This window comes from Emiliania huxleyi (genome assembly GCF_000372725.1).
Source record: "Emiliania huxleyi CCMP1516 unplaced genomic scaffold EMIHUscaffold_28, whole genome shotgun sequence".
NCBI lineage: Eukaryota > Haptophyta > Isochrysidales > Noelaerhabdaceae > Emiliania > Emiliania huxleyi.
In genome coordinates, this window is record NW_005199926.1 from 324,746 (window position 1) to 336,756 (window position 12,011).

Here is a 12,011-nt window from a genome sequence, read left to right on the forward strand (position 1 = left end):
GGGGGGGGGGAGGTCGCCGCGCCGCGCCCCGAGCCGCAGAGGGGAGGAGTTGGCTGATGCGGTCTCGTGCAATCTCGGTGCAATCTCGGCTCATCTCTCGCGCCTCGAGCCGCGCCGCCCCCTCCTCGCCGAGCTCCTCGAGCGGCGCATCTGGGGCGAGGAGGGGGACGCCTGCCGCAAGACGAGCGGGCTCAGCCAACAAGCTCCACGCCGCCGGAGCGGAGAGTGGGCAGTGCCGCCTCCAGCCTCGCGCCCGATCCCGTCCACTCTCCGCGCGCGCGCCGCAAAAGGCGCCGCCGCGTCCGCCGACGGCGCGGGCGGCGGTGCCGACGGCGCGGCGCCGAGCTGCAGCGCCGCGCTGCCCGCCGCGGAGAGGAGAGTGCCCGAGTCGACCAGCGCGCGCCTGCTCAGGGCACCACTGGCTTGTACCTGAGGAGAGGAGGGTGGCCGGGCCGCGCAGCCGCGCGCCGCAGGACGTACCCGCCAACCTCGAGCGCGATCTCGGCAGAGTTGCGGGCCTAGAGGGAAGGGGACGGAGGAGGCACGTGACCTCCAACCGCGCCGGGGACACCACCTTGCGGCAGCGCGGCCGGGTGCGCGCGCCGTGTCGCTCGCGCGCGCGCCCAGCGCCTCGAGCGACGCGGAGACCTCGGCTGCTGCAGAGCGGACCTCAAAGACGAAGTCCCTCGCGCCGCGCACCGCGGCAGAGCGCGGCTCGCCACTGGCGCCGCCGCCGGACCCTGCCCGGCCTGCGCGGTCGCCACCGCCCGCGCCGCCCGCCGCGTCTCGCTCGGGTGCGCCCGTGGCGCCGCCCGTCGGGCGGGAGAGCACCTGACAACGATGCAAGGACAAAGCCGTCGGCGAGGTGGGCTGCTGGGCAAGCCGCGCCAGGCATGGGGCGAGAGCCTCGCGCAGAGCGGCCGCCTCCGCGGCGCCGACGCCGCGGTTGCCGTCGCTGCTCGCGTTGCCCAGCCGGCGGAGCAGCGACTCGACCGCCTCATCAGCCTCGACCGCCTCATCTGCCACCGCCTCGTCTTTTGCATCCGCAACCCCCGCCGGCTCCGCTGCCTGGCTCGCCTCCTCCCAGAACTGGGCAAACGCGGCCTGCTGCGCGTCGAGGAGGGCAGAGTCGCCATATCCTACCTCACCGGCCTGCTGCGCGTCGAGGAGGGCAGAGTCGCCATATCCTACCTCACCGGCCTGCGTCGCTCGTGCACTCCTCGCTTCCTCGTCGGCAGGCCCAGGTCTGGCGGCTGCTCGTGGCGATCCGGCACGAACGGAGGCAGCATGTGCGTGCCGAACAGTATCCGGATGCAGCAGGGGTAGGTTGTGCGTGAGCAGCAGCAGCATCGTCTGCGCGCTCACCACCGACACCACCGATTTACAGACCGCCGAAAGAATTTACGCTGTCGGGCAGCGGCGCTCCCATCTGAACGTGTGGGCAGCTGTCTGTTTACAGGCGCTGGCCGCCCGCGCGCGCGCCGGACCGGCTCCGGCACGTCCGGCGCTGGGCGGCGCGCGTCCACACGCGCGTCGCGCAAAAGGCGAGCGCTCGCCGCCGCTACGGCGGCGGCAGCGGCCGACGGCCGACGGCCGACGGCCGACGGCCGACGGCCGACGGCAGACGGCAGACGGCAGACGGCAGACGGCATACGGCCTAGGGCTCGGCTGGGCGCGCACGCGCACGCGCGCGCGTCGCGCGCACGCGTCGCTCCGCGAGGGCGCGCGCCAACCGCGATTCGAACCGGGGCCAAAAGGCGCCTGGAGCGACCGCGGTCCGGTCGCGCCACCGCGGCTGCGGGGCTGATAGAGCAGGCCGGCTGCGGCTCCTAATGTACCTCCACTTTTGGGTGGCGGTCGCGCGCTGCCGACGGCGCTCGCCGGCGCTACGGCGCTCGCGGCGCGCTCGTGGCGTTCAGGGCGGCTCCACACGCACACACACACACACACACACACACACACACACACACACACACACATGCACAGACACACAGCCCCTTCCCCTCCCCCCTCAAGGGCGAGGACACACACAGGCCGCACCTCTAGTGAGGCCCGCATAGTATGTGGGAGACTCGTGCCGCCGCCCCTGCCACCCCTGTGTCAGTGTGCATGTGCGAGAGACTGCCAGCGACAAGCTGGAGGCAGGTCGCTAGACTGAGATGAGACCGCCAGTGGATGTGGGAGTCCACCGCGCACCGCGCTGCGAGCCTGTCGTGTCCCTTGTCAGGAGCAGGAGAGCCCCACCTGTCCCCCTGATCGTCCTTCCAAAATCCTGCTCGTGCAGGTGGGGACCTTGTCCTCCTCCCCCATCCCTCGTTTGGCGTAATAAATAAATAAATAAAACGGACACCTCTACTAGGAGATGGGTAAAAAGGAACAGGTCCCCGCCCTGCGGTCTTTGTGCAGGGTTCTTTGTGGGTGTGGTCGGCGACTAGCCGGGGTCGTCCTCCCGATGGGGGACTAGCACTAGCCGTCTTCCACATGGTCCCTCGGGTCCCTGCTGCTCCTAATCTCGTCGTACATCCTCCTGCTGATCTCAGCAACATCCTGCTCCCTCCCTCGTCTCGCCCTGCGCGTCTGCTCCGCCTCCCCGTCGTCCGCCCTGCGTCGTCTGGTGACGGGTCCTCCATAGTCGGTCGAGGTCGCCGCCCTCCTCGTGCCTCTTCCCAACGTTCCCTCGGCGGCCGATGCCGTCTGCTCCGACTCCGCCGTCCCCGGGTCTGCCCTGCCCTCGTCTGCGCTAGCTTCTGTTTCGTCATCACTGATGTCCCTCCTCTTCTTTCTCCTCTTCTTGTATGCTTTGTACATCGCGTCGATTCCTTTTCGCGTGAGCACCAGCCTGAAGCCCGCCCAGCAGCTGAACCGCTCCCTAAGTCGGAGGAGCATCATCAGTCTCACCCACTTCGCTTGCTGCCCACTGTCTCCGCTCCCTCCCGCTTGAGCCACCGTCGCGGTCCTCGTTCGGCGTGTCTGTTTTCTTTCTTTCTTTTCCCATCTGGCGCCGGGCGCACCTGCTATGTTCATGGGGCGCGGGGCCTCCGAAACCATGTCAACGCCACGGACGGCGGACGGACGGACAGTGCGTATAGAGTGCGAGCATTGGAATAAGGTAGTCTTGCGCACTCTCGCTCTCCTCTCTCTGGTGTGAGTCTTGGTTACCTAGTCGAAAGCAAATCCTCGATGAAGTTCAACCCCTGCTTAGACGAGTACAGCTAAAGAGACCCGGGGCTCCCCATGCTCCCGTGTATGGGGGCCCGTGAACATCTTTAGCTTGTGAGCCAGGAAAAGGGCTGGACCTGGACTAAGTTTAAAGTAGGGACGTGTTAACTTCACAGAGGCGGCCGAGGAGCGAGTTGCGGATCCAGGAGCGACCCGATGGGTTTCTCGGGGTTAGTGCACCACTATTTTTTACCTTAAGATTTTTTTTGGTAATTTTTCAATTTCCCTCTCTCCAGAGAGATTGCTGATTGGCCTGTGAATTTTTGTCCCACATTGTAGTCCCCAGCGAGAAGCGGTTACATATCATCGGTGGCCCCACCAATGCGAAGGCAGCATGACGCCTGCGTCGCCGGGCTCAAAAGGTGCTACGCCCATCGAAGAGAGCTACCGCCTGGCAGCGCTTTACGTGCGTGATGCCGCCGAGGGTCGGCATGCCAATGGCCGTGCTGCCATGTCGCTGCGCCCAAAGTGGTGCCGTCGCGCCTTTGCAGTTCATATTTCGGACGCGTGGACTTACATCATCTTCTCAGTGTGCATCGCCCACACGCTGCTGATCCTGTGCGAACCTATCACGACCATCGACAAACCACCGGAGCGGGGCTACATCTGGCCTGATGAGACTGGCCTTGCCTCGGCGGCCCAGGCGCTCGACATTCTCTTTCTCCTCCTTCTGCTGTGCGATGTCATCCTAAAGATGACCTATATGGAGCCACGCAAGTGGTGGAAGAAGCGACCAAACCAGCTCTACGCTCTGCTCCTCGGCTGCCTCATCCTCGACAGCCTCCTCTTTGCCGCTGGCGGATGGCGTCCTCTGTGAGCCACAACGCCCACACTCTCTCTGTTTGCGCTCTCCGCGTCACCGGGCCCTTGCGTGTTAGGCGGTTCCTCTGTGAGCCACAACGCCCACACTCTCTCTGTTTGCGCTCTCCGCGTCACCGGGCCCTTGCGTGTTAGGCGGTTCGTGCGACCGACCCTCATCCTTGTGCGCAGCCGGACGCTGCGCCGCAGTGCTGCGTCCATTCTAAACATATGGAGGGTGCTGCTGTACGCGACGCTCTGCCTCGTCGCGGGCATGGTTCTCTTCGCTGCGACCGGGTGGCACTTGTTTGGTCCTGTGCCAGGGCAACCTTTGCCGCCGCCACCTCCATCTGCAGCTGATTCGATGCTGCCACTCAGCACCAACGCCTTTTCCGACATCGCGTGGGGTTTCTCATCTACGTTTCAGCTACTGACGACGGAGAACTTTCCTGAGGCTGCGCACTACCAGCACGTCCTGGGAAAGCAGGACCTCGGACCCTTTGCCATCGCCTACTTTATTGCCTCGTGGTACCTCCTGGCTTTCATCCTGCTTGCCATCATGACGGCGGTGATCGTCGACTCGTACTGGCTCGTGATGAGGGGGCAGCTCGCAAAAGAGGGAAGGAAGGAGCGCAAGACGCTGATGCATGCCTTTGCACTCCTCGACAAGGAGGGCAAGGGATACATTGGGATGCGCATCTGGGAGCGCTTCCTCCGCGAGCTGATGCCCGGAGCCTCAGGCACCGAAGCGCGCGTGCGGTGAGTGGCTCATAGCCGCCCGATAGGACCGATCCCGCATGCGGAGAGCGAGTTGCCTTCCACACTCGCTCGGCAGGTTTGCTCTGATGGACCTCGATCATCGCGGGCAAATCGACGCCATAGAGTTCATGCAGATCCGGTCACAGCTAGAGATGCGGCTGCACGAGCAGTCGGGCCCGTCGTTCGCTACCCACTCCGCCAGCCACCCGGCGCTCAAGTCGCTGCTGAGCACCGGTGGCTCGTTGCTTGACGCGTTTGCACGCGTTGACCCCCGCTGGCTTGAGCTCCTCGACATTTGCTTGTCCACGTGCCAATTTCTGCTCCTCCTGGCCCGCGACACTGCCACCGCCTCCTTCTGCTTCTTCACCGGCAGCGCAATCATCTTTGCCTTTCGCGCGGCGCTGCACGCGCGCACTGCAAGCTTGAGAACTCTGCTGATGGCGGACTGGTCGCGTTTCACGGACCTGTTGTTTTACTGCGTTGCCCTCGTGCTCTACGCGCTCATGTTCGCACGCGTCTTGCCGCCCGAGCTTTGGGCCTTCCTCCCCGAGCTAATCATTACGCTGAGGCTGCTCTACATCCTCCCCTTCTTTCATCGCGCACTGCCACTCCTGCTCCGAATCATGCCTATCATCTTCTCCCTCACCGTGCTGATTGTGCTCTGCATGTCCTTCTTTGCCGTTATCGGCATGGAGGCCTTTGCGGCCTGCAGCGTGTCCCAGGAGGCGTGGCTTGACAGTGGCGTGCGAAACGACTCGAACATCTACTACAACGCGTACAACAAAGAAACGAGGTCGTACTTTGCTGGCTTCCACCTCGCGATGCTCACCAACGTGCAGATCCTCATCACAAATGATTGGCACAAAGTGATGTTTGCGACGGGCGAGGCAGTGTGCGACGAGGCGGGCCGGACGCGCAGCATTAGCGCCCACATCTACTTCATCGTGGTCTATTACGTGTACCAGATCATCCTCTACCCCGTTCTGCTCGCCCTTGCAACCAATGCCTTCATGCGCTTCTCCTCCGAGAACGGCAAGGCGGGGAGCGAGGCCTCGAGTAGAGGCTCGGGCGGCTCGGGCCGGTCGTGGTCGGCGGTGGCGAGGGACACCGTCAAGGTGGACCTCATGCGGCGTGCAGGCAAGGACCGCGGCGCAAGGGCACGGCGCTGGGGACGCCCCCCAGCGCAGCAGCCGGCCCTCGGAGGGAGCGCCGACGCGGCCTCGTGGTCTAGCCGATGGAGCGCCGAGAGCAGCAGGCCAGCGCGTGGGTCGCGAGTCGTCCCGCTAACTCCGGCGAGTCCAGAGACGACGGCTGCCATGGACGACGAGGAGTCCGTCATTGGGGCGCGCCGCTGCAGCTCGGGGGAGCCGTCTCCGCAGAAGCGATCCGACGCCAACAACACCTGCTACCGCGTTCAGATGCTGAAGACGAAAAACTACCGATTGGACGGATGGCGGCGCGATCTCATGCGCGCTGAGCTTGGCGACGTCGAGGAGCAGGAGGCTGACGACCTCGCAAAGTCCGCGCGCATCGAGAGCGCCAAGATCATCGCGATGCTCCAAGCGAAGCGGTCGGGGTCGGAGGCGCGACCGTTGATGCACGCGCGCACCCAGGATCTGAATCAGTGGGCGCGAACCGCGCGGCGTGCCCTGCGTGGGTCCACCGCCTCCAGACCGACGTCGACGGCGGAGCGACAGGAGGAGCCAGGCACGGAGGCCCAACCTGCGGGCACGCATCCGGCGCCGGAGGCGGTGCAGAAAACCCCTAGCCGCGTCAAGTTTGCTGCTGAGCCGGATACGCACGGGGCGGCACCCCCGGCGGGACTGTCGCACCGGCGCGGCTTTACTTTCAAAACTCTCGCCGTGCCTGGCGACGAGGCGGATGAGGAGGCGCAGGAGGTGAGCGAGCCGTCGGTGGGCGTGGCAATGCGGCGCGGCTTGCAGAAGGCGCGCTCCGTCGTCCTCTTCAACGAGCTGGCCACGCCAGGCGCGCGCCACGGGGGCGCTGGATCGGCGCTTTCGGACGGCACCGTGCTCGTGGTCCCCGACTTTACGTACGAGGACGAGGACGGCACGGTGGAGGGCAGAGCCTCCAAGCATGTGCCGCCACCGCCCAAGAGCTCACCGCAGCGGCGGCTCCGCGTGACTGCACGCACGGGAATGGCGATGTTGCAGCTACGCTCTGCCGCGGCACCAGGCCGCTGATGACGAATACTTACTGTATACCTGAGACTGCAACTGTGACGTTTCTCCATGACCATGTGTATTGTAAGGTAAGGTAGTAGTTAGACAGGTTTGGTCGCAAGAGAAAAAGAGATCACCGACTGGCAGGGGTATCCTGCTATCCTCTCTGTGTACTGTGAGCGGATTGCGCGGCTCTTGGGGAGATGAGGTGAACCTTCTTTTGTACTTGGCTAGGATTGAGAGCAGCCTCGCTCTCAAACCTAGAAGTCGAAGGATTATGAGCAGCACTCCTCGCAATCGTAGCACCTCTGTGCGATTTATGTGAGCACCTACGCTCGCAATCCTACATCTACTCCGCTCCCAAGGTGACTGGTGACGCCTACGACTACTACCAGCGCGCTCACAATCCGAGCAAAGTCTAGGGTTGCGAGCAGCAGCTTGAGCTCACAATCCTAGCAACATGCCTCCGATTGCGAGCAGCGCTCGCAATCCTACCATCTTGTAGGACTGTGAGCGGCTGCGCTCACAATCGTACCAAAGATCCAAGGATTGCAAAATAAAAGAGCAGGCATCTCCTGGGAGAGATGGGCGACGCACGAACACAGAGGCACAGTGCGCACCCCGCCCCGCTCGCAGGGCGTGCATCACACAGGTGGACTGTGTGACTCCTCGGGGTTTCTGGGGACTCTTGCTTGACAGACTGTCTGGTATAGCCCCAGCCGACTCCGCGTGAACTCTCGAGGGATCTCGAGTTGCGGAGCTCCCTGCTGCTCGGTGTACGAACTCTGTTCACACCGAGCAGCTGGGAGTGGCTGCGGCTATAGCAGACAGCTTGACAGAGGTGTGCAAGGATTGCAAAAAGAGGTTTTGACCGCGCAAGATATAAATAAAGGGTGTCTAAGGGCTCTGCTCGCAAGGCGCCCGCGTCGCAGACGCGGTACCATTGACAAATCTGCGATATACCCCCACACGAGCAAATAGCAAAATCCGAATACCGTGTGCACGAAACTGCGTGATGTGCGCCGGGCAAGCCTTCAGCTGGTGCCAAGACATCCGTAAAATGCGTTTCGTGGGTAGTGATCTGATCACCCGAATACCACCCGAACGTGGTACTCTCATCGCAAACCCTGTCAGCAGTTCACCTTCGGGTACGAACGTAAGAGCTACATACAATGAGAGAGAGAGAGCACAACCCCCTCTCCCTTTTCTCCCAGTAAGCTAAAAGTCAATGAGAGAGAGAATTGAGCCAAGAACGTCTGCCAAATCCGTGCATTCGGCGGGGCAGCTTGAGGGAAGCCGCTGATCGAGCCCAGCGTGCCCGCGGCCGCCTCCCGCGCAGCAACGCCGCTGGGGACGACACGCTGCGGAATCGGATCGAGCCCATGGAGGAGGAGGGCGCAGTCGGCGAATTGGAGGAGGAGGAGGAGGGCGCAGTCGTCGACGTTGGCGTGTCTGACTCAGAGGAGGAGTTGGAGGTGCTCCGGCAACCTAACCTGATTCAGAAGCTCGCCGACGTTGTCACTCAACGTGCGTCATGCGTGACCGAGCTTTGAGGGAGGAGCTCCGCTAACGATTCGGCCGGCCACCCAACGCCGCCGCCCATACCCGCCACCCACAAAGCGCCTGCTCTACTATCCCGTACCACCCGCTCCACTTTCCACGGATCATGCCCGTGATAGCACCATCACTGCCGCCGTCCTGGTTTTGAACGTGGCAGCTAGACTCTAAGGGACTCGGTAGTTGTGACCCCTCGTGAGTGAGGAGCAGGAGAGGGTGCTTTTGAGTTTTGTGGTGTTGGTGTACGCAATAACGGGACAGGGTAGTCGTTCTCTCTAGCTCCCCTTCTAGCTCTTAGCATGAGCTGCGCCCTGTGTCCGACCCCTTTGGCGCAGCAACACCTTGAACTTTTAGGCCCTCCAAATTCGGGTCAGAGCGTATAGCGGGTGTGGGCCAAAACGCACACACCAAACAAGGGGTGGGAGAAGGACAGGGTCCCCACCTGCACGAGCAATTCCCAGCTCGCCGCGAGTTATTCTTCTCCTCGCTTTCCCGGGTGCAGCGCGTGCCCACGCCCTGTGTCGGACATGGCCCCGAAGAAAGGCAAGAAGAGCGAGCCGGCCGCGGCGGCTGTACAGCCGCCGGCGGCCGCTGGCGGCCCCGAGGAGGAGGCGGAGGACGTCGAGGAGACGGCGGGAGGCTCAAAGGAGCAGCAGAGGGAGGGCGGCGACGTGGCAAAGCTCACCGACTACGTGGAGCAGAGGGAGATCGACTCGGCGCGTGCGACGCAGGCCGTCGCGTCCATCCTGGAGGGCAGCCAGACCGCGGCCGAGCGCGAGGCGGAGATAGCGCGCGAGCGTGAGCTCGCCGCTGTGCAGGTGGATGCGGCGGACGTGGCGCTCATCGTGCAGGAGCTTGAGCTGGAGTCGTCGATGGCGGAGCGGAAGCTGCGCGAGCACAATGGCGACGTGGTGGAGTGCCTGCACGCCCTGGTATCAGAATGAGGCTGCCGCCTCGGCGGGGCAGGCTGCCGCCTCGGCGGGGATTATTGGTCGATATCATGAGCATATGGGAAACCACAAAGTCCAAGCGCGCGCATAAGTCGAACGCGTGTGTGCCTGATTCTATACGTAAAACAAATATCGCAGTAGTGAAGCGGCTGCCCCAGAACAGCGGGGAAAGATCGCTCTCACGCCACGCCGAGCTCCGCCAACGCCGCACCCGGGTCCCCCTCGTGCCGCCGCAGCAACTCGACCGCCGCGTCGCGCGTCACGTCGCCCTCGGCCGCGACCAGCTCGACCAGCTTGACCGGCGGCTGCCACTCCCGCCTCGCCGCGGCCGCCATCTCAGCCTCCACGTCCCGCGGAGGCGGCGCCGCCCGCGGGTCCGAAGGTGCACGCCTCACGCCCCTGCCCCCACCCCCTCCGGTCGCACTCTCGCGCCGCGCCTCCTTCCCCGCCTCGCCGCCCGCCTGTTCGCCGCCCGCGCGCCGCACCGTCCGCAGCGAAGAGAGCCACGCCACGTCCTCCACCGGCGCCGCCTCGCCCTCCTCGAGCTGGTCGAGCCGCACCGCACCGTACCTGCTCGCAAAACGGGAGGTGTGTCAGGGACGCTGCGACGGGAGAGGCGAGGGGAGAGAGAGAGAGAGGCGTGTGCGCGCCTCTCGCGGTGCAGCGCCACCACCGGGTGTCCGCAGTTGGCGAGCACCCGGCGCACCATGCGGTACTTGCCCTCGCGAAAGACGCAACGCACCCGCTGCCCCTCGACGGAGAGCAGCTCGCCTTGCACCACGAACGGCTCGCCCTCCTCGACCGTCTCGACGCCTGCGGCCAGCCGGCCGCGCAGCAGCTCCTCGTCGACGGCGCCCTCCACCGTCGCGACGTACTCCCGCTCCACCACATACTTTGGGTGCAGCAGCCGGTGCGTCAGGTCGCCGTCGCGGCAAAAGAGGAGAAGGCCGGTCGTGTCAGCGTCGAGGCGCCCGACGGGGTGGAGCGCCTTCTGCCACGGCTGGGGCAGCACCGAAGCCAGGTCCGGCCGGCCCTTGTCGTCCTTCATCGACGAGACGACGCCGAGCGGCTTGTGGTACGCGGCGAGGAGCGGAGGCGGCGGGTAGTCAAAGCCGTCCACGAGCGGACACGCGTCCCACGGCACCTTGAGCTTTCCGCCGCTCTTGCCGACCACCTCGTACGAGCCCGTCTCGGGGTTCTCGAGCTCGACCAGCCCCTTCCGGATCAGCCGGTCCACATCCTTCCGAGAGCCAGCACCTCTGTCCGCCAAAAGCTTGTCCAGCCGAACGAACCCGCCGGCGCCTCCGCTCATCATGCGCAGCCGGCCGGAGCGCTGAAGGAGGCCGACGCTGGCGACCAGGAAGAGCATTTAGACAGCGCCGTCGTCTTTCTGTGTGCTACCTCCTGTATCGGAGTTATGGTCCTGATACGACCTGTGAACGTGAAGAGAGTGGTACCAGCACTGTCGATCGTTACGGCACGCAAGGGGGGCCTCCCGGACGTATGATCCTAGCCCAATAAGTTCCACGGAGCAGATTTGGATTTTTGACAGAATTAATGCACTGTCCCCGCACGATACTAACTATCGTAGTTTTGGTCCCGGTGCCCTTCACGACACCACACCGCCGCTTGAAGGCCCGAGATTAGCCTAGCAGTGAGTGGGCATCGCCTGCCGGTCGGCTGGGCACGAGCCAAGCACTTGGGTGGCCGTCGACCGAGTCCGAGCGGCGCCTGAGGTGGGTGCCACGGCGTCTGCACGAAGGCGTGGCGGGGTGAGGAGCCAGGAGTGGTGAACACCTCCCCGTCGGGCGCGCGGCGCGCCGGATGGTCCGCCGAGGCCGCCGCCGCCCCGACGGCGGCGATGAGGGCGGCGGGGCCGACCCAGCCGGCGTTTGTCGGCTCCACCTACAGAGAAGCAGCCTCTATGGGTCGACGATACTAACTCGGTAGTAACGCGGAGCGGTGCTGTGCGGCGCCGAGTCGTGCGCGAGGCGACCTCCTGAGGCTACCTGAGCTGGCAATGGATGCCACCAGGACGCACGGCTAGCAGGAGCCAGTCAGGCATGCCCTGCTGTGGAGCAGAGCCAGCTGGCGCACCGGCGATACTAACTCAGCGCGCCGCGAGAGGCGAATCTGGGCGACTTTGCAGGCGCAGTTCTCGAGCTTGCCGTCGACGATTGATGTCGGGTAAATTGTCACTGCCGTCCGGGAAGGTCTTCTCTCAACAGGCCGAGCGCCGTGGCCTGGCTCGGCTCGCCGCGGGCGCCACGAATTTATCAGGACCAAAACTCACGAGACCTCGATACTAACAAAGACTACGATACTGGAGGTATAGCCGCAGTCCCAGCTGCTCGTGAACAGAGTTCGTACTCCGAGCAGCAGGGAGCTCCGCAACTCGAGATCCCTCGAGAGTTCACGCGGAGTCGGCTGGGGCTATACCACAGGTCGTCTTTCTGCTGCGTTGGAACGCGAAAGAAATATTGCTCCGCTCACCGCTGTGCGCTGAACAAACCGCACACCCTCATTTCCGTCTCGCACCCCGCGG

The 12,011-nt window shown here is 64.3% G+C and overlaps 3 protein-coding genes across 3 annotated transcripts; 2 read left to right on the forward strand and 1 right to left on the reverse strand.

Annotated features, from left to right (window-relative positions):
- Positions 1-3,670: 3,670 nt before the first annotated feature.
- Positions 3,671-7,381, forward strand: EMIHUDRAFT_101180 (hypothetical protein; the record flags this gene model as incomplete). Its single annotated transcript, XM_005776339.1, has 4 exons — positions 3,671-4,032; positions 4,174-4,776; positions 4,853-6,875; positions 7,325-7,381. 4 exons carry the CDS (start codon positions 3,671-3,673, stop codon positions 7,379-7,381), a joined length of 3,045 nt encoding a protein of 1,014 aa, XP_005776396.1.
- A 1,662-nt stretch (positions 7,382-9,043) lies between these two features.
- On the forward strand, positions 9,044-9,460 carry EMIHUDRAFT_64970 (hypothetical protein; the record flags this gene model as incomplete). The annotated part of the gene is made up of 1 exon (XM_005776340.1): positions 9,044-9,460. One exon carries the CDS (start codon positions 9,044-9,046, stop codon positions 9,458-9,460), a length of 417 nt encoding a protein of 138 aa, XP_005776397.1.
- Positions 9,461-10,121: 661 nt separating this feature from the next.
- On the reverse strand, positions 10,122-10,763 carry EMIHUDRAFT_56428 (hypothetical protein; the record flags this gene model as incomplete). Its single annotated transcript, XM_005776341.1, has 1 exon — positions 10,122-10,763. A coding segment is annotated over one exon (642 nt), but the record flags the coding sequence as incomplete, so codon positions are not given.
- Positions 10,764-12,011: the final 1,248 nt, after the last annotated feature.